Genomic DNA, 22456 nt, shown 5'->3' on the forward strand with positions numbered 1-22456 from the left:
AACTGGACCACAGAGCCATATTTGAATCAACATGTTTGGAAGCAGTTCATAAATTGCTGCATTCACAGGGCCTAAGAGAAAACTATTAGCCTCTAATTACCTAACAAACCCAAATTTATTTATAATTAACCAAATAGATTTAACCAAAGCACTAGCTTTGCAGCACTCCTATTCTGTTACTGAAAACTCACCTTAATTTTACAGTCCATGGAACAAGACAGCAATAAATGGCCAGAGAGAGGAAACAATCTGACTGCACTGACGCCCTATAGAAAGGTATTAGAGTTATCAATCAGAAGCATTCTAAAACCAGTTAAAATAAAACATAAGGAAAGGACAGTATAATTTTAAGCAACCTAATTTACTATTTTTCTTCATTCCAAAATTCATGCCTCTTCATAATAATCTTCATTAGTATTCCAAGAGCAGCCCCATTGACACAAAGCTTCTGAAGATTTTTTAACCTTTACTATTGACTTCCTCACCCAAGGAAATCCTTAGTCAATCAGGCTGCTAACACCCCATTCCTCTCCCTTCTTTCACTCAGTCCCTTTGCTCTTTGCTAACAGCTATCTATACATTGTCGGTTGGAATACTGCAGATGACAAAGATTAGCAACATCAAAAGTTCTCAATACCTTGTCTCTGCATTAGTTTAAATACTATCATAGTTTATAAACTAGGGAACATCTAATCTTTGAAGGGTGATAACCTCACGGGATAAGGCAAAATTATTGAAGCGCTGGTGCCAGGACAAGCCTATCACTCACTGACTTGGTGCCCACGAGGAAGCAGGTTGTGGCAGGAACTTGAAGGGCAAGGCCAGGGCTGCCATAAGGGGATAGGACACCAAATCATAAATTCTTATGACAAGGCCAATCCAGATGGCCTTGAAGACCGAGTCATCACTTGTGACTAATATGTGTGGGGACCTCCAAAGCCTAACTCAGGTTTATCTTCAGTTTGACTTCTCTGCTTTATCTTGAATTTCCTACACTTTTACCCGAAATAGGGAATGTTCCACATCAATAGTTGGAACTTTATGTTGGTTTCATTATAATACTTCACAAGAAACAAAAAAAGTGAGTTTGCTTACCTTTGTGTGTCCAGACCACACATGAATTTGTTTTTTGGGAAGATAACATTTCTCAGGTGGCACAGATGACCGCAGGTTAACACCAACATCCTGAGGTATGTGCAGATAGGACCTGCCTTGATAGTCATACATTTCTTTAACTGAAACAAGAAGGCAAAGAAAAGCAATGAACAAATACAAGCCATAGACATGAAATTTATATCCTTAAATGACAACAAACATTTATTCAAGAGGTATTACGCCATATTAATGTTTCAGTAATAACACTCTGATGCTAAGACCAAGATGGGCTAAAATTTAGCTGCCTGAAATCATTGCTATTGTTTACAATCAGAGGTAGTGTTTTTCAATTCCTAAATACCCAGAGAATATTAGACCTCTAAGTAAGATCTATACTTCTTTAACACAGTTACAGATTTTACTGATTATAAAAGACTTTACTGCAGTATAATTACAGCAAGGTAAGAAAAAGAAATACTTGGGCCTTGTAAGTCACTGGCAAAGAATCAGAAGCAAAACAGGATAAGAAGGGAGTTATAACAAAACAAAAAATAGCAGCTATTCTCCTACCCTGCTTTCCTCTTTTATGCCCCTCTGGGTTCCTTTTCCATTGTCCTTCCTACTGATTTTACAATCAAGTCACTTGTGGGAACTAAGTGACATAGTGTATATAAAGCATGTAGTAGCAAGCCTGGCATAGCGTAAGTACTAAATAAATGTTGGCTGTTTATTGTTATTATGGCTGCAAACACCACAGTACTAAATGGACTCCTTGGAGACAGAACTGGAGCTTGAGAAACCAAGCATGGCTTCATTAAACCTAAATATTTGATATGTGATATAATATTAGAATAATCAATACTATCAGTGCTGAATTATTCTTTATAGTTTCAGATAACCACTACATAATTTCCTAAACATAACTAATTATTAATGAACCATGTATACTCTAGAATATTTAGAATTTATTTTGGTATATATGCATTTCCTTCCACAAATCAAAATAAACATGAGAGTCTCAATGTCCAATTTATTCAAAAGGAAAACAAAGTTTATTCTTTTAAAGTATAATCTAGTAATTATGAGGAAAACTGGAGAATATTTGATTTGGGTTAAAAACAAAAGGTTAAAATGACTGGGGTAGTACTGACACACCAAAAAGAGTCAACTGTGTCTTAGGAAAGAGCATGTCGAACACTCAGGTTTCTTTTTTATCATTTTTTAAAAATTCATCAACACTAAAAAAATTATCTGTGGCTATTATTAATCATGCGATTTTTCTCTTCATTACTAGAACATAAAAGAGTTTGTTGTAATTTCTTTGGGATACAAACTGTCCAATATAATTCTTAATATAATGAATTGTAGCAGCTGATTAATAAGGACAATTGATATTATATGAACAGAGACCAGAGTAAATATCTATAAGTTTATCATAAAGATGAAGAATCATAAAAATACATTACCATGTAAGATTGTCTTTTCCTCCCCAGGTTTCTCTTCTTCCTGTTTGCCTTTTTTCTGCCTCTTTGCTGTGATTTCATCTAATTCTTTTTGTTCTTCCTAAGGAAAATAAGGAGTGAACTTTAAAATGCATGTTCTAGAACCCCATCATGGCCAAGTTGATCATAAATACTTTATAATGAAGTCCACTTTTTGGTGAAGCAATAGCTTCAAGTATGTCTCCCAGGGCAACATTCTCAACAATTCAACAGATTACAAAATAACAATAAACACATAATGGATACTAGTTAATACTTTTAAACTCCTTTTATATAAAACCCATCCTTCTGGAACACCTAGAAATATATTAAACATATTACGCTAATTACACAAGTGAAGGGACAAGGCAATTGGAAAATCTAGTACCAGAAGGAAACTGAGTTTCAGTACACAATGTTGTTCTTCAGTAAATAGTCTTTACAGAGTCATAAGGATATAAGCAATGACAATAGATTTGTGACACAACTTTTATAGAAGGAGCAGTTGGAAGAGAGGTAGGATAGTAGAAAATCTTTGTAATAACGAAGAAGTCAACAGATGATGTCTAAAATAAATAAATAACAGCATATGTATATTACTGACATATATGGATATAAGATACAGCTAGAATATAAGCTTCATGAGGATAGAATTCTTTTGATCTTGTCCATTACTGTATCCCTAAGATCTAGCACAATGATTGGCTCATAGAGACAGTAAGATTAGGATGTGGGAGGGAACAGGGTAGTTTTACTTTATAAACTTCATAGTATAATTTAAAAAAAAAGCCAATATAGATATATTACTCTAAAAGTTTTAAATAAAAAAATAAAAAAATAAATAAATAAATAAAACCCACATCATTTCTACAATCATAGAAAGGCTGATTCTTTAGTTATTATATGAATATCTGGCAGCTACCATGGCAGCCTAATAGCATTATCAAGGTGATTTTTATAAAAATTGTTTAATATTGAATTGTAATAAGAAAGTATGGAAGAAAATAAATCAGAAACAAATATAAGTAAAAATAGTCCAAAGAAAAGCAAAGAAACTATTTTCTCAATTAATCAAGGCAGCAAAATTTTTGATGAGTCATTTGGTTCTCTAAAGAAATCTCAAGTTTATTAATATAGATATCCTTCATAAAGATATAGCATACACCTGAATTGACAATGAAAGACATCAAAGCTTACTTCTGAAGGTTTGGCTACATCTTTTTCATCAACATATTTTGCCCAAGGTCCCAAGAAACCATCAATATTAGATGCATCATTTTCTTTGAACTTTTTCCTCTTTTCTATTTTCTTCTGACCAGTTTCAAACACAGTTAAACCTACATTAAAAAAAAAAAATAGACAACACAAATATGGATTTTTTTCTAAAGAAATAGCTGCATATATATAATTGTACTTTACATGGCTTAAAAAGGTGATTGTTCATGTGACTAAAGATTTAAAAATACAAAATAAAATCTGTATGACTATGACCAATACAACTCATATTATACAAAAAGGGATTCAACCTTCTAGGCAAAGAAGTTTTCTACCGATGTTGTATTTTGGAAATTCTACTATATGTGAAGAAAATACCCAGCTATGTAATCCTGTAATAGTACACAATCCTTTTAATGAATCATAGACCTTTATCAGTAGATTTTACCACTTTTTGAAAGAAATGTAGCAATTTAATATTGCTAAATAATGATAAAGCTATCTTTGAAAGCAAGAATAAACAAATTTATCATTTAAAAACTGAATTAGAGGACCGGCCGAGTGGAGTGTTGGTTAGGAGTTGGCTTGGGACGCCAGCTCTGAGCAGCAGGGCTACGGTTTGGATCCCACATGAAGGCCAGTGATGCTGCGCCCTCTACAGCTAAGATGGTGAACAACAGCTCGGCCTGGAGTAGGGCTGCTGTGAGTCGCTGGCAATGGCGTAGGCTGCAGTGGGGCTGGCTGGCAGCGGGCGTGCGCTTTCGTGAGCTGCAATGAGCCACCATGAACGGCCGTCCAATGGCCGGCGAGCGACTGCCTCACCCGGGAAGAGCGCAATGATAATGCCAACATGGGCCAGTGAAGCGATGTCCTCCACAACTAGGCTGAAGAACAAAAGGACAGCAACTTGTCTGTTCCCCTTCCCTGATTTCCCAACACTGTTCTCCTCCCCCAATTCCCCAATAAAATCTTTAAAAAAAAAAAAAACCACACCTCGATTAGATTAAATTACATTAAGTAATTAATAACTTATCTTTGATTTAGTTGTAATGCAACAACATAAATTTAATAAAGTTTCACAAACATCTGGTATTTCTTCTAAGCGATTGCAATCTCAACTTGACCTCTAATATATATCTTAACAGTAAGAAGGAAAAGAAGAAAGAGGATGTTTCTGGTTGAGATTTGGATTTGCTCAGTAGAAGGTGGCATACTGTATAATCATTAAATTGGAATAAGAAAGGTTTATGGGAGTCATGGTCGGAATTTAGTTGTTAACTGAGAATCTAGCTACATAAATGTGTGGCTTGTAGAGGTACAACTTAAAGAAAAAAAGCTTACCTATGTTAACTCAAATCAGTTTCCTTTAGGTTGTGTGTTATAACAAAAGCTTGTTAAAATTCTATTTTAACAATGATCTATCTTATACACCGAGGGCAGCTTGATCAGATAGGGTCTGTAGCTACTAAGCATCCCTGTACAAACTTCTTTTAATGAGCATTTTATGGATAAGATTCCAATGGGCCGATGAGCTTTGTGACAAGTTAACATTTAGATATGATACTCTGCCTAACAATAAACACAAAATGAGTATGAACACAAACATACTGGTATATTTTGAAACACATATTCAAAACTCAGCCTTCGAAGCAACCATTCAAAGACAATTTCCACAGACATGCACAATAAAATTTTTTCTGCTGTTAAAATGTAGCTTTATATTAGCGTTGAGAAATAAATTGCTAAAAATAGCTATACATTAATTCTAATTTATTGAATGATTTCTACAGGGTTGGCACAGTGCCAAATACTCATAACAACTCCCCAAAACAGGTACAACTATCTTCCCTACAAGGCTGCACACATAATAAGTGGCAAAAGGCAAGCTGTAATCTTGCTTTTAGAACCATAGTTCTAAACTATACTGTTCTAAACTGTATCACTATTGAGAGCATTTGAGATCTTGCTCCCTGGCACACTGTCAGTTTTGGCTCAAATAAACTTTTATAATAACTCAAATAAATAAACAAACAAATAATCACCACTGTCTCAACTTAAAAAAAACAAAAACAAGAGTGAAATAAAATGCTAGTATTTCCCTATTGTCTAAAGTCACTTTTCAAGATAGTAATTATAGGTACATATGTCATTTCAAATAAATTACCTTGATTTTTTTCAGCTTCTTCAACAGAACCAATATACTTAGTAGCTACTTGATGAGTATCTAATGAAGGGTCCAATGCATAACCTGAAAGGAAAGGAGTACAAATTATTGACTCCATTTTTGCCATTTACAATTGTAATTTTGCCAATTACAAACATACTCCTTTAATTTACAATTCATTTTAATTCTATACAAACATACTCCTTTAATCCCCAGATGTCGAAAATGGTCTCTAATTTAGGACCAATCCTTCTTTCCTGAGCTATGTTTCTATTTAGAACAATTGACCCAAATCTCAGGTTACACCAATGGGAGAATAGGAAGTATGCTAATAACTTCAGCATACTGACATTATAGTACTAAAAGCCCTCTGGCCAAGATAGCACATGGCTGTCTTAAATTTTGTAAGACCTTAAAAATACACATATACCATACATTCAGAAGTTTAGAAACTCTTTTTCTTTTTGGTGACAAATAATACATGGCTTAGTTTATCAAATTATATAAACCATTAAATAATAAAAAAAAGTAAGAAGAATCACATAATATCTAGCTGTTATTTTGAAAATCCCATTCCCAGTAAAGACAGTCTGTCCTTCCAGTTTTAAAATAACATATTTCTACTTCATAAATCATTACTTATATTTCTGTCATAATAGAAGTAAATAGGGATATCTACAAGCATATAAATATATTCTTTCAACATGAGTATGCAGTTACACATAAATGTGGTCTCTAGTGGTCTATGGGAACTTAAGGAAAAAAAGTCTGTATTAAATCAGTTTTTTCTCAAGTGTGGGTGCTAGCATGATAAATGTTTGTAAAAATCAGTTTTAATAATAATCTAGCATATTCATAAAAAAGGACTATATCATTAATCAGTGTATGGCCTACAACCCACATCAACAATCATGGAATACATAAAAGTATGAACCTATTTTCTTTTTTAAGGGCACATCTTAGTGGATACAGTTAACAGTTTAATTTTCCATCTAAGATTAAAAGGAACTTATTCAGGGAAACAGAAAACAATTTGTCATCAAACATACTTTTGAAACAAGCTAAGGGTGTAGGTGCCCAACTCACTCTCATGATATGCTTAGAATAGAACCAACCACCTGGCTATTAGCTTATTTGCATATAGTTCTTTTCAATATTTAAAATATGTTCTTAGCCAGAGGAAACAGCTTGACAGCAGAAAAGCAGCTTTGGAATAGAATCTCTGAAGTTATAGGTTCAAACCCCATGAGTTATTTTATCTTTCATCTCTTTGATGTACAGAATAGTGTTCTGTAAATGATGTTTTTTTAAAATGAGACTATATAAAAGCTCATATAGAATTTAGACAACATACCATAAGTTAAAAAATCTCCATCTCAGCCATAACGTATCTAGTATATCTATCTTGAAGGAGATTTATGTCTATATAAACAGCATTGCATTATATATTTGGAGGATGGAGTAGGAGGCAGAGAGAGAAGGGAGATCCCTGGCCCTTCCTATTTACTGTGTAAGCACCAATCGCCAAACTCATCCAGCCATAGTCTTGTTTCTGAGGAGAGGAACTTCTCATCTCCTTTTCCACATCCTCTGTGGTAAAATCTTTACTGGTACTATCACCATTACCACCACTGCCTCCTACCATAGGTAACTAGCATAATATTATTTCCCTTTACGAATAAGAGAAGTTAAAATATTTAGCTATGTGTCCTACTAGAATTCAGCCAGTGACAGAATAAGATGTACCTCTAACACTACAGAACTTCAGTCCAATCTGTTTTCTACTGTACTATGTATCAAATAAATGAATATATCTGTATTTTAGTTCTGAAATATTCTCATCTATCTTTCTGAAGCTTATTTTCCATTTTATCTTTTTAATGGATTTAATGTCTACTTTCTTCATTTGTAGTCCTATTTGAAATGGCTACCAATTTTATTATTTATCCTTAAGATTATTAATACTAATATCCAAATAGGTAAATCAGAAGAGATTATAAACAATTTGCAAAAGAATGGTTACAAATACAGGCATACCTCAAAGATACTATGGGTTCCGTTCTGGACCACCAAAATAAAGTGAGTTGTAATCTTTTTGCTGATGAAGGGTCGTGCCTCTAATTTGTAAAAAATGCAAAATTTGTGAAGTGCAATAAAGCAAAGCGCAATAAATGAGGTATGCCTATGTATGGAAAAACTTCAAACTCACTAGTAGTCCAAAAGAATAAAATTTAAACAAGGATAAATAATATTTTGTTTAAGATATACAGGAAAAAACAATCATGGATCTTGGGTAAGGAGAAACAGGACTTCCATACATGGTGGTGGCAGTATAAGTTGGGAGAATTCTTTTGGAAAGCCATTTCACAATACATAACAAAAGCTTTAAAAACTTTTATATTCTTAGACCTACTTCTGGGAGTTCATCTTAAGAAAATAATGAAAAGCACTCAAAGTTTTATGCACAGATATTCAGCACATTAAAAAAAGCATTTTACTGAAGTTTAATATATACATCATCACATTTTTAACAGTGAAAACTGGAACCAACTTGAAATCTAAATGATACAAGGAATTTTCACATAAATCATGACATCTAGATTCATAGTATTTTAAAAAATCGTTTAAAAAGGTTAATAAAGAGCTTCTAATATTGAAGTTAAAGCTAAGTTACAGGAACTATAGTGAAACTAAAGATATTTATTTTAAATTTTATTCCATAGACTGGTGTAGAGAAAATTCTGGGTGAAAGGAGAGCAAAGGAAGAAATCTCACTGAGAAGCCCCAAGTAAGATCAGCAAGGGAGCAAGCAGGCCAGGAACCTAAGAGGGAAAGGGAGGAAAACAGGACAAAAGGATTCACATAAACCACCGAGAGACGGAGAAGTCAAGAGAAATACCACCAATGGGAGCTAAAAGCAAAACTGTATAATAAAATGGGACAATACAGCAAATGAGACAGACCGTCTTCACCGATAAGGAGTCTACATACAAGTGGGTTGTGATAAACTAAATGTAGTCTGCAATATAAATCTTCCAGAAATAATACACTTAGATTATAATATTGCTGCAACTATTTAAAAATGGGGGGGGGGGGAAGTAGGATTAATGTTTGTTCTCTTTCCCAGCAGAGTTATAGAGTGGTAAATACAGGTATGAGACTTAGGGAACCTGAATTCATGTACATCTCCTTTATGTCTCACACATAACACTAGTACAAGACTGAGGGTTTGCTCCCCGGTACTTTGCAAATGAGGGAAGGTAACAGAAAGTTCTCATAGTCTTACATCCCATGTATCTGAGTGAGAGATTATCTGAACGGAATCACTATCTGAAGTTAGAAAAGAACTTTCTATGAGAAAATTATAAGACTTTTAAATTAACCTGCTTAATGCTTGGGGGTAAAAAAAAAAAAAAGGGAGACTACTAAACCTGAGGTTGATTAACTAGTTTATTAATTTAAGTTCAAACAAATTGCTCTCTGTTCTAAGATTATTATAAGGGAGACAGACCACAATTTTATTAGTGTGCAGCTGGCCACTCCCTCTATTCAGGTTGCATAATACAGTATAGCCTGACACTCATATTTTTTGTCTTTAATTCACAAAAAACTTTCAATTTGTGTCCTAACCCACCCCCTCCTAATGGGAGAGGCAAAAAACACCAGTTATTAATAATAAGTCAATTTCTGAACCCAGGTCTAAAGCCAACTGAATAATTTTAAATGCTTATTCTTTTCCATAGGGTAATTTAAGAAGGAAAGTAGGTATCAGTATAAGCTTACTTGGACTTTTCCCCCTTTTGTTTTAAAGGAGACCTAAGCTATCTAAAGTATTGATTAAGGTTCTTCTAAAGTCTAAGAAAACAAGCAAACTCTTTAAATCTGTTTTATTATGTTAAAATATAATAAATTCATGATGCAATAGAGTTGACTGATGTTTATGTGCTCCATATATACTTACATGGGATCCCTTATACAAGTGATGGGTACAATGCATTATAACCATCTTATTTCACTGAAGTCTTCTAGGTGATTTTAGAGGTAGTGTTAGTTGTGACATTTCACACACAATTATAACCTTGCCATAGTGAGATATGATCTAATAAATGACAATCATTTTATAACTAGTTTCTCAGAATATACTGTGATAAATAATTAAGCTTCTAAAGTAATTTACAGTAAGTCCATCTGCATCACTCACTAAACATTACCAAAAAAAGTAACCTTCCAACATTAGAATAATAATGTAAATTATGATAGAACCAATCAATGGCTATTACATAGCTCTTAAAACTGTTAAGCTTTGAGACTATAAATACTGAAAAATGCTTACGATAAAATATTGAATAAAAAAGTGAGATGCGAGGCTTGGCCAAGTGGCTCAGTTGGTTAAGAGCTTGCTGAAGAGTGCGAGCTTTGAGCAACAGTGGTTTGATGCCCAGCCCAAGCTGAGCTGCAGCTAAGCTGCCAACAGGTGGCAGAATGGCTCAGCTTAAAAAAAAAAAAAAGTGAGATGCAAAATTTTCAATTTAGAAAGATTATAGCTCTGTAAAGAAATGAATATGAAAAAAGACCTGGAGGGATAAAGACCACAATGCTGAGAGTAGACATTTTAGTATAGTGTCATTAGAAGTAAACATTTTCTTCTCGTTCCTAAATGTTTAAAATTTGTTTATATGACTTTTTAATGAAAATAACTTATTAAAAGCATCATTGAAAATATAATATTGTTTTTAGTCCTATCTTATAATAATGGAAGTTAATGGTAGATAGGAGAAAAATTTGCTTAGATCTTTAAAAGAAAATTCTAGCATAAGAAATAAAAGGAGGAGGTATTAGAATTTTAACTGCAAAAAAAATTTAAAAAAAGAGACAATGTTGCTGATGTCTAAAATGTGATTATTAAATCTACTGTAAAAAAATTCAGTTTTCTTTTTCAATTATTCTTTTGGAAAAGAAACATCAGTACAAGTAATGAATTCATAAAGAAGATGACTACCACAACAGGCATTAAAACCATTCTCATTTACTTTGCTCACCCACCCCTACCAAAAAACTCTAAAGCAGAAGGTGATCAGTGTGTGTCTGTCAGCCTACAGATGTGGATTGTAGGAAAAGAAAGGAAAGGCACTACCAAACATGGACAAATCTGATATAAGTGACAAGGACCTATGATCTGTGGAACTCTCAACAAAGACATTATAAAGACCATTTTCTTTTAGAGATTAATTCCCAGCCTTGCGTACATATTTTCTTATGTCTTGCCATTGATAGGACGAAATTATTTTACACAATAAATTTGTGGCCATTCTATTTCCTGATGTCCCTCATTGATCAAAAGAATATTTTTCAGTGGTAAGACCTGAGAAACAGAGTAAGGTGAACAAGCGTATAAGATAATGCAACCTCTTAATCTATCCTGTTATTTACTAACTTCAATGGCAATCTACATATAATAGATATTCAATAACTGTTCATTATCAAGTACAACAGAGAGAATATTCTGTTTTTAAAACCACAGAATATTTTTAATACTCAGAAATCATAGATTTAGAATGACAGCTAAAAATATTAGTTTACCTTCCCCCTAATATAAATATTTATAGATGTGTAATATCTATATTTCTTACACATATAGATGTGTAAGAAAATGCACTACCCTTTTTGAAAGAATCCAGATTAATAAAGTTTAAAAGATGGAAGATAAAATAGCTTATCTCACATACACACAACACCTAATAAAGTCAAACCTGAAATTGTTAAGTCTAATCATCTTACCATATGTGGCAAAAGTTCTTCTTTGCTGTTCAAACATAAAATCATTGATATGAGCTGGTTCAGCATATCCAGAAAGCATATTTCTAGGGGCAGCCATTTGCTGTGTCCTAAAGGGATTTTCTGGTCCAAACTGTAGTGTTACAAGAAAAAAAAGGGGGGAAAAAAGGAAAAACTTAAATTCTGAGCGTGTAAGGCAAAAATTACTAGAATAATATACAACATACAATGTATTTTCAACTCTAAATCATCAGGGCCAATTAACCAATTTGGGAACATGCTCACCTCACTTAGTTCAGTACAATTGGGCTATGGCTGATTAGGACAGCTTGTCAGCCCCTAGGACAGAGGAGGGGAACCTAGCTTATCCAAGTCTATAGGTGGCTATTTAAATTTAAATTAATCTAAATATTCAGTTCTTCAGTCACATTAGCCACAATCCAAGAGCTCAATAGCCACGTAAGGTCATACTACACTGCCATCATCACAGGAAGATCTATTTGGCAGTGTTGTTCTAGATAATTGAGACTTACTATAGTTTTGTCTAAACCATGATTTGGAAATTTTGGGCGACTTTTATATTGATAATGGTACCATGATGTAATAAAAAAATACATATTTTCCCTCTACTAGATTATGAGTTCTTCAAAGGTGGAGACTTAGAATCCTCAATACTTACAATAGTGCCTGGCATATATAATAGAAAGCACTATTGAAGAAAAGATTAATCACAATCCTATTAGGGGCAGAAGATGGTAAAATAGACAATAAAAGTAAAATGCTTGAAAAAGTCCCTAGGAAAAGACATTATAAAGTTTCTCCACTCTGAAATGTCACACTATGTAAGTCAGTCTTACAGAAAATAGCACCATTATTATCTATTTGTTTATTATTCTTTGAGTTTCCAGAATGGCTTTCCAAATGTTATTTACTTTGTACAAAAATCTTGGAAAGTTAGAGAGATATTTATTTTCTTTCTCATGTTAGAAATGAAGAAAAAAGCCGAAGATGAGGTATTTTACCTGCTTTAGAATCAATAGTTTTATTAACTTGTAGAATCAAGGCTAGAATAAATCCTAATCTAGTATTCTATTACATCATAATATTCCTTAAACATACAATCATAGACTCTATTTAAAAAATTGGGTAAAAAACACCCAGAATGTATTATGTTAAGTGCTATTAACTTAATGTTATTATAAAAGGTATATATTGGGCAAATCCAACTCCTTTCTCTTTTGTTTTAAAATAAAAAAAAGAATTTCTCCCTTTGGAAATGGTGGAATCAGACAGGATATTTTTATTTGAACTCTGGAAGGTCTACTGTCATGATGAAATATTTTGACATTAGAACATCTTAGGTCACTACCATTAGAAACCATCTTTTCTATGATACATTTCCAGAGCCTAAATATAAATTATTGATCTTCTCTTAACCAGAATGTTGCCATCTCTAAATATCAACATTATGCACTAAAATCTGAATTTAAATTATGTTAGACTTGCCTTAAAATTTCTTCTGCTTTAGAAGAAAATAAATTACAATATTTCTTTTTATTGACAGCTTCCATTTCTATGTTTTAAATGGTTCAATCTTAAAATATCTGACATATATAAGGCTTTTGTTACTATTTATTCTAAATTATAATAAAGGGTAGTACAAGACCTTGCAGCCCATATTAGTTCTTCCTTTGCTGATGGGTGGAAACAAAGGGAAAAAAATCGAGTTTGCTGAATGATGGAATTTACAGTTAACTTTTTCAGTTATCAAATTTATTACAAAACAAGAAAGATCTATAAAATTAAAGATAATAAAATGATGTAAAAGTTTCCTAGATGCTCTGCCTGCTATAGTCAGCTATCATCTGCAAAGCAGCATATGATTATTTCGGGGGGGGGATCTAAAATGATAAAAATCCCCATTGTTTTCATTACTCCTATCACATCTCATAAATGATCAATTGTGCTTTTAATTTCCAATTGAAAAAAGAAAAACACAGTCTCCATTATAAAATAAAACCTTATTTTATTAAGATTTTACAAAAAGAGAAAAATTCTTCAAAAGGCCATGACTATCAAACTGGCTCCATCTGTTAAAGAAAAATTCTCAGTGTTAAAGAACTTTGATTTTTGTATAAATACAGATACATATATTACAGTTAAGTATATCTCATACGTGGTGCTATTTCTAACTCAGTCTAAAAATTTAAACATGCTTATGTTTTATAGCTATTTAAGCTAAGACAACAAAAATATCTTCTAATGATATAGGAAGCTGCCCGGGGGAGGATCCATCTGTGTGTCTGGCTCACCTTAGCTGCCTGCTTACTGGCAGCTAGCGAAGCTGACCTTAAGTCAACAGACAAAGGCAGAGAACGTGATTTAGTAGGACTCAGCTCTTCCCAATTGCTCAAAAAATGTCTCCTAGATGTTTCTGGTCTCTGTGAATGTGCACCTCTTTTAATTCTGGGTTAACCATTAAAAACAAAACAAAGCATATAAAAAACACACAAAAGTAATTTCCAAATACTCTTTTCAACTTCTGGTAGTTAACTAAGTTTAAGCATAAATTTGTATTTAAGTGATTAAAAAAATACACATTCAAGTTAATTAGGTATGAGTATTTAACAGTTTTTAGCTAAGACAATATTAAAGTACACCAAAGTCAATTACAATCGTAATCTTCCATATAAAAATATACACATTTAAGTATTAATTCAAATCATTATTCCCAAAAGAATGTATGATTTTCCTGGGAGAGGTAAGTATCTTTAAATCTTTCACCTGAGTGAAGTAATGATTTATTTAGAGTTGGGAGAAAAGCATTTTAAACTTGTGAAGGCACTGGTTGATAAATCTAAGAGATCTGCATATTATAAGGCAGTGATTCTCTAAAGTCTTCAGTAGGTAGAGTACTTGAGTATCAATGTCTTAGCAGTATATCATAACATTACAGGAATTAAGAAAATATATACTAGTAAAAACTGTCTAGTATGTGAAATCATAATCATAAGTTCACATAGAAAAATAAAACACAAGTTTTATTTTTAAAACTAATCATCATACTTAAGATTGTTGGTAAGGTTTTCATTAATATTTACTGCAGTCATCAATATTTAAAACATTCATAAACAAATTTTAAGGTGAGGAGAGTCTGTTGATTAACTGTTTTCTACAAATTTAGAAAAGATCACCACAATGCAATTTTACTGGTGGAATACCTCAATCTTGTAAGACATAAGCACAATTTAAATATTATTAGTATAAGACTATTTTATTAGGGCTGGTTCTGTAACCTTGGGCCTTAGTTCCCTCATCTATAAAAGAGCTGAGCCATATGATTTTTAAAGTTCGTTCTAATGTTTATAGGAGCCCACACAGCCAGATTTTTAACAGTTACTGGCATTTTTCCCTATTAACTTTTACATTTTTTTCTATTCCTAAAAGTATTATTATTTTAAGTCTGAAAAATCTCTCTGAAGCTTATGGGTTTTATGTAAGTCTAGAGAAGCTAATAAATATACTTTTCTCTAAGTAGATACAAAAAGGATTGAGTGAAATGAAGAAAATGATTAGACTAAAACAATGGCTACTGTCTTTAAGTTTTATCTATAAATTTGAGAAAGCTCATCTGGATAACTAGGAAGACCATTTATGAAAAGTCCATGGTTGGGAAAGAGAAACAGTATTTTATAAAATAAAATAGCCAATTCAGTTAATTTACTGAACTAGCAGAGTCAAAGGCATAGGGGTGTACCCTGAGAATCCCACAATGGCCTTCAAACTGGTTTTCCAGTTACGGAGCAATTGTTAAGTGATTTGGACTCTGCAAATATGCGGAATGTCACTTGCTGGTCGTATATTCTGAGACTTGGTGGAAACATAAGGATAAGTTTTATAGGGTTGTAATGAAGACTAAAGAAGATAAGGTATGCAAATATATAAATCCCTCAGTATGGTATCTGGCATATAGTAATAAATGGTAGGGGTTTTTTTTTTTAAATTAAAGATTTTATTGGGGAATTGGGAAAGGGAATAGTGTTGGGGAATTGGGTAAGGGGAACATTGTGATTTTCCAGGACCCATCAGCTCCAAGTCAAGTTGTTGTCCTTCATTCTTAGTTGTGGAGGGCACAAGCTCAGCTCCAAGTCCAGTTGCTGCTTTCAATCTAGTTGCAGGGGGTGGGGGGCACGCAACCCACCATCCCATGTGGGAGTCAAACCGGCAACATTGTTAAGAGCACGTGCTGTAACCAACTGAGCCATCCGGCCGCCCAATGGTAGTTTTATTTCATTAGTTTCTATACCTGTTCTTTTCCATCATGCAAACCTTTACCAAATTAACCCCCCTCCCCCCCAAATTCAACTTTAATTATGCCACTCCTCTATTAAAGAACCTTAGAAATCTATTTATCATCTATTAAATCAAGACCAAACTCTTCACCTTGGCCCCCAGAGTCCTGCAGAGTATTTTATAAACTATCATTCTCGTCTTATGGCCCTGTTCTCCCCTACTTATAATGACTAAAACATTCCTGTTCTTTAGATCTTTAATGCGTTGGCTCATGCGTTCTCTTCTGCCTGGAATCTTTCTTCATAAAAGCCCTCCTAGCCATCAATGCCAATAATAGTGATATAAGTAACACTAAGGACTATCGTTTATTAAATACTTACTCTGTGCCAGAGTTTCCTAAGCATATCATACATTATCTCATTTATCCTTATAAGTCAGTAAAGTAGGAATTATCTCCATTTTACCTGTGAGAAAATTAAGATAATCCAAAGCCACACAAGAGTTAAAAAGAGGTCTCTAACTTCAAATTTCAGGTTCTTAAACTGCACTGTGTTGCTTACTTTAAATACTATTTCTGTCATGGAACTTTTTCTTATCTTTACAACCAGATGCAATCTCTCCTTAAACCTAAATAGTACTTTAGAGGCACTAGAAGAAATAGTCTGCTTCCTTTTTGAAAAATATACTTAGCATATCATCTCTAGTAAACAGTAGCTTGTTTCTAGCAATAGATTCTCAAAAATGGGAAGTTGAATTTCATCTAGCAAAATTCCTGGTAATACCTTTCCAGACTTTGCCATTATAGAGACCCTAGTCATAAAATTCAAAGTTAACAATCTGTTATGTCACAGACAATTAATTTGGCAACCAGGAAAACTTGTAATTTTTCACTTTTCAGTTTCATTGTTCTTTAATTAAAATTGTTGACAAGGACAGAGGTGTTCCTAACATAAACTAATGTATATATTTAATGTGAGGCTCCCTAACATGAGAAAAAAAGCCTAGAATATAATCCCATAAACAGAACAGGCCTACTGCCTTGTCATAGCACCACAAAACAATCTTGACCTTTTAAATTTTCTTGAATTTTTGAAAAGTAATCACATAGCAATATTACTAGTTATACACTGGATCTAAAAATTTAAGAAAAATAAGCTTTATAGAAGATATATACACTGACATACAAATGTTATACACCACATTACTGCCAAATTTTCTCATTTTCTGTGTTCAGTGGCCCTATTTTATTGAAGTATTTTTCATTTAAAAAATCATAAAGCATATAAGTAACATATAACCTCTCTTCAATGTGCTGGCAAAAATGGTGCCAAGGAATATGGATGGGGCTGCCTGTAGTTCGACAGGATAGAAGGATTTAAAAAATAATGGAATAAAACTTAAAATGTACCACATTTTGGAGCATGAGAGATTTTTGCTTATACCTAGAGAATAGCTAGTGCACTGTCTAAATACTATAGCACTGACATTGTCAGTTGTGCTACACATTTCAATTGCCATATTTTAAGCGACTACAGAAACCTAAGCACTCAAATTATGTGAAACAGCTTTATGACTCTGCTTTATCAAAACAACCCGAATGACTACACATGAAAAAAATGGAAAAGATTAAAAAGTACCTCTTTTTCCACTAAGATGCAGTAAGATTTGGCTTCACCTCCATCTTTAAAGTGCTTCTTAAAGATCCTGCTACTGAAGGCTTTTTTCTTGTTTTATAGTTGACCATTTTCTGATATCTCTATTTTGTCAATCAAACATTCTTTTTGCTTTTTAAAGGCAAAAGTATCTAGAAATTCAATCTTTTCTACAAACGTTCCTAAATGGACAATTTTCACTATCCATGTTTTTTTAGCTGTTTGTGTTTTCATTCCTCTCCTTCTTTAATGCTTTCATCACCATTTATCATTACCACCATGTGGAAAAATGAATCCATAAGATGTCTTACTCAGAGCAGCCAGTAAACACTGTGACTACTTTCCAGCAGTGACTATATCAATGTCAGTATGGCACCTCTTTTTAGTGTTTAGCACAGCAGCATTTGTAACTAGCTGTTTCATAATATACTATGCATTGATGATGTGAATAAACCAAGTTCTTTTTCCCTTATGGTTAATTTGTAATACTCTCATCAATACTGAGAGGAGATGCTACTAAGTTCACATCTAAGAATCAGATATTTTGAGATTTCATTTTTCAAATGAATATCCATGTTCAATAACTAGTTCCATGATATCAGATAGTTGTATACTGGTAGATAAACATGAGTGGATTTTTAAAAGTGTTCTCACAAAAGCATACACACTATTTAAACTTTTGGAGAATAGAAGGATATGTTTTTCTTTTTAAATTGAGATACAGTTGATATATAATAGGATATATTTTCTAAAAGTTTTAAATAGTATACTTTTGTGAGAAAACTGAAAAATTCACTGTTTACCTACCTATATATAATTTAAATACTTGAGCAAAAGACAGAATCTTAAATATAGTATGTTTTCTCACCTCAGGAGCAAACATGGTCTCATAGGTAGGATTATACTGAACCTCTTTGACAGCAGGGTCAAGGTGAACTCCAGTCTCCAAATCTTCCTAAAAGAAAACCAAATGAACATAAAAGATCTGATAAGTAATTGTTTTATTTTAAAACTACATTAAGTCACACTAGCCATTTTAACACCAATTTTATGATTATTACATTAATGCCATAATTAGTAACTAATAATCAAAGACTAAGAAAAGTAATGTATATAGGTAGAGCAGTTAGAATGCATAACAATTTTTTCCTTTCAAAATACTGACTTTATCCCAACTAAACAAATTAAAAATTTCTAAATAAATTAACATTACTCAAAGCCTTAAATTAAGAGAGTCCAGCTCCTGTTTTTTATTAACTCAAAAGACCTAATTCAGGAGAAGCACTCTTTTTTTATTCAGCAAACCTTATTAGATATATACCCAGATGACACTGGTTAGGGACTGCTGAGGAAAAAGGAAGTGACAGGGCCCAAATCTTCTACAGCCTCACTCTACAACAGGAGCCAGTGTGATGTTTAAAATATTCGTCAGATCGTGTTGCTCCTTTGCTCTACACCTTCCAGTAGCTTCTTCACTAACAAAGGCCCACAAGACTCATTACCAGTTCTTCTGAGAAAGCTTGTTGTTTCCTAGGGCAGTTTTACAGGGCATTTGTGTCTTCCTGTATTGTCCTGCCTGAGCATTTACCTACTAAAAACATGTTTTCATACAGGTTTAATTTCCATATGTAACGTGTTATAAACATCTTTAATTTAAAATTAAAGCATTCAAGTTATATTTTGAAATGTATAAGGAAGTTACATATCATCTATGAATTATATTTCAGTAAAGCTGGAAACACAAAACTGCTGTTATAAAATGAGGATATTTGAATCTACCTGATTGAGAATTTACCCTCCATGATCTGCCCCTCCTCCCCCTCTTCTGTCTTCATCTAGCCCTGTGTCTGCGCTCACTGTACTCCAGCCTCACCGGCTCATTTGCTATTCCTGGATTCACCAAAGGACAATCCTGCCTCAGGTCTCTGGACTTACTGTTCCCTCTGCTTGGAACGCTCTTTTCCTGAATATCCACATAACTGTTCTCTCTTCTTTCAGGTCTCTGCTCATTTTTTTCTACTCTCTCCTTACCTTCCTTTAATTAGCTCCATTATATTTATCATCATCTGACATACATATTTATTATCTACCTCCCTCCCTATAGCTAAAATATAAGCTACACAAGTTGGATTTTGTATGCACAAATGTGTCCTTAACTGCTAGAACTCTCTATCATATCACCATCTTTATTCTATTGGCCTCTTGCTGATGGTAGGATACATCTGTGAATACAATGCAAAGTAATATTGCAAATTTTGCAAAGCTTGGAGGATATCATGACACTGATAGTGATGTTGGAGAAGAAACAATGCTATTGACAAATGATCTGGTAGAGTTAGACCAGCTAATGACCAAAGACCAGAAAGCTGACAAGAAAAATAATACCTGAGGCACAGTTCCAAAATTTTACGTCTTTTAAAACACACTTTACAAAGCAGGCAGCTTAACTTCTCTATTTCTCAAAGACAGAGTCCTTCAGGTATGACTTCCTTAAACTTCTGTTCCAACTAGTTTCAAAATTGTCCATATCTTTACCTTATCTTATGACTTCTATTTCCACCCCAAATTTTTCCTGCGGCCTTAGTCGCACTTCTGGTCTCTGGATCCATACATCTAACTGCCCACTGATTTTTATTGTATGGAAGTTCAACCGTATCATTCCTTGCTACGTCCGAAACAGATCATTCTCCATGACTCCACCACTTCACTCACTAACAAATCAGGCACCGAGTCTTACTGATTCTACCTCTGAACAATTTTCCAGCAACTCCACTCTGACCCTCCCTTCACTACATCCCAGCCACCACTATCCTAGTTCAGGGTGTCATCACATCTTGCCTGGTCTATTATAATCCCTCCTTATCTGGTTTACTCTGTTTTCCACTTTTGCCAGTTTGCCAGACTAATTGCTGATTTTTAAAATTATCAAGCACTTTCATGCTTTCTGTTCTGCTGGCAAGTTACTGCCTTTGTTCCTCATGCATTTCCCTTTATTATCTGATAATATGTCATCTTATTTTCCCTGATACCTTCCCCGCTCCTGCCTCAGGCAAACTGTTTTTTTATCCATAGTCCTAAGGAATGTTTTACATAACTCCTTACAGCACTTGGGATATTATATTATTTGTTGTATGTGACCTTTACTTACATTTCATATCTTTGCTGCCTAGTAGATTGCAGGGCACTCAGCACATGTTCAATAAACATTTGTTAAACTGAAGAAAAGTCAAATCCATAGAGAAATTAAATAGAATGCAGGCTGACCAAAAATCACTGAATTTGGCTATTATGTCACAAAAACCTTTGCCAGGGCAATTTTGGAAGTGGGGTGAAGTACGGGAAGTCAGTTGCAAGGCACAGAAGTATAACTAAGGATTTAGGAAAACTAGACAGTAATAATTTTTATTCTTTCAAGACATTTGATGATAAAGAAGAGAAGAGATGTGGTGCCAGACTGAAGGATTTTCAGGGTGAAATGAAGTTTGTCTTTTTCCCTCCATAAGAAAAGATCAGGTCCAAGATTTAGTCAATCACAGGCTAAAGGGAAGGGGCTAGAAGGAGAAACACATGAAAAGGAGGGCAGAATCAAAGGTATGGTTATCCTGGAAGAGGTGGGAGGGGAGCATACAGGACACAGCTGGCAGATTGTCCTCTGAAAAGAGAAAGAGCTCTATTTGAGATGAAATAGAGATGACAAAGGCAAGACCAGGTGATGGGTGACAGACATTTAGGCCGGTGGGAGATGTTGGGAGTCATACTCATAACTGATCATGTTCTTTTCTTTGTGTAGTTAGGGGCACAGTCATCTTCATAAAGCAAGTATGGCAACTTCAGATTCATTTGTTCAGTCAATAAATATTGACTGTGTGCCTACTATGTGCCAGGCACTGGTTCTAGGACTATAGACATAGACAAAGTTCCCAGCGCGTGGACCTTATATTCTAGTGGGGGAGGCAGACAATAACTAATATAACAAATAAGTGAATTATATAGTTTGCTAGAAGAGGGCAAGTGTTATTTTAAAAAGTACTTAACAACATTAGTGCCAGGACCCGGGTAAACACATTATTTCATATAATCCTTACAATACTTCTTTGAGGTATTAGCAAGATTAAGTCACTTACCCAAGTCCTAATAGAATAAATGAGAAAAGAAAGAATTTAAAATAACCACAATGAACTATGTTACAGAGACCCAATTAACAACAAACAAGAAAACAGCTGACCGAGTATCAGTCAGGGTGCTTAGTTGCAAGCAACTGAAACCCTCACGGGCTGATTAAACAGTATCCAATCCTTCTGGGTTTCTCCTAACATTGCCAAGAAGGGTGGCGAATCAGCTTAGGAAGATAGGCAGAATTAAAGAGTGAGTATACAGATGGAATCACAGCTCTAAATCAATCATATCACAGAGCCAGTCCAGTGAGGACAACAATTCACCTTTCCTGAAAACCACTGCTGAACTGCCATGGCTGCTGCCACCGGATGCTGCTGTTGAAACTACTAGCATTAGAAACTAGATAATGTTGGCCCTCACTGCCACTTAAAAATATTTCCTTGCTTTTTTGTAGATTAGCGTTAGATTAGAATTTAGGTGGATGCATTTGTCTGGATGAGCCCAAGCTATAGTCCTAAGCCTTAGCTGAAGGGGAGCTGGGAGAATGAGAATCTGGGTTTTCAGCTTCTGAAGGTAGGAGTCAGGGAGTCAGGGTGGGATGTTCTTCACATTAAGATTCTTAAAGAGGGGGGTTCAAAGGCTGGGCCACCTAAAAGATGACACAT

At 34.0% G+C, this 22456-nt stretch overlaps 1 protein-coding gene across 1 annotated transcript in view; it reads right to left on the minus strand.

Annotated features, from left to right (window-relative positions):
• Positions 1-22456, minus strand: part of CDC40 (cell division cycle 40) — a 46756-nt gene that overhangs the window by 17638 nt on the left and 6662 nt on the right. Inside the window, exons 2-8 of the mRNA XM_019646338.1 lie at positions 18544-18630; positions 11734-11863; positions 5956-6039; positions 3774-3913; positions 2562-2658; positions 1096-1235; positions 192-266 (exon numbers count right to left, since the gene is read on the minus strand). Of these exons, the coding sequence (XP_019501883.1) occupies positions 192-266; positions 1096-1235; positions 2562-2658; positions 3774-3913; positions 5956-6039; positions 11734-11863; positions 18544-18630 (753 nt within the window). The remainder of the gene's footprint in view (positions 1-191; positions 267-1095; positions 1236-2561; positions 2659-3773; positions 3914-5955; positions 6040-11733; positions 11864-18543; positions 18631-22456) is intronic.

This window comes from Hipposideros armiger, unplaced genomic scaffold, assembly GCF_001890085.2.
Source record: "Hipposideros armiger isolate ML-2016 unplaced genomic scaffold, ASM189008v1 scaffold_101, whole genome shotgun sequence".
Lineage (NCBI taxonomy): Eukaryota > Metazoa > Chordata > Mammalia > Chiroptera > Hipposideridae > Hipposideros > Hipposideros armiger.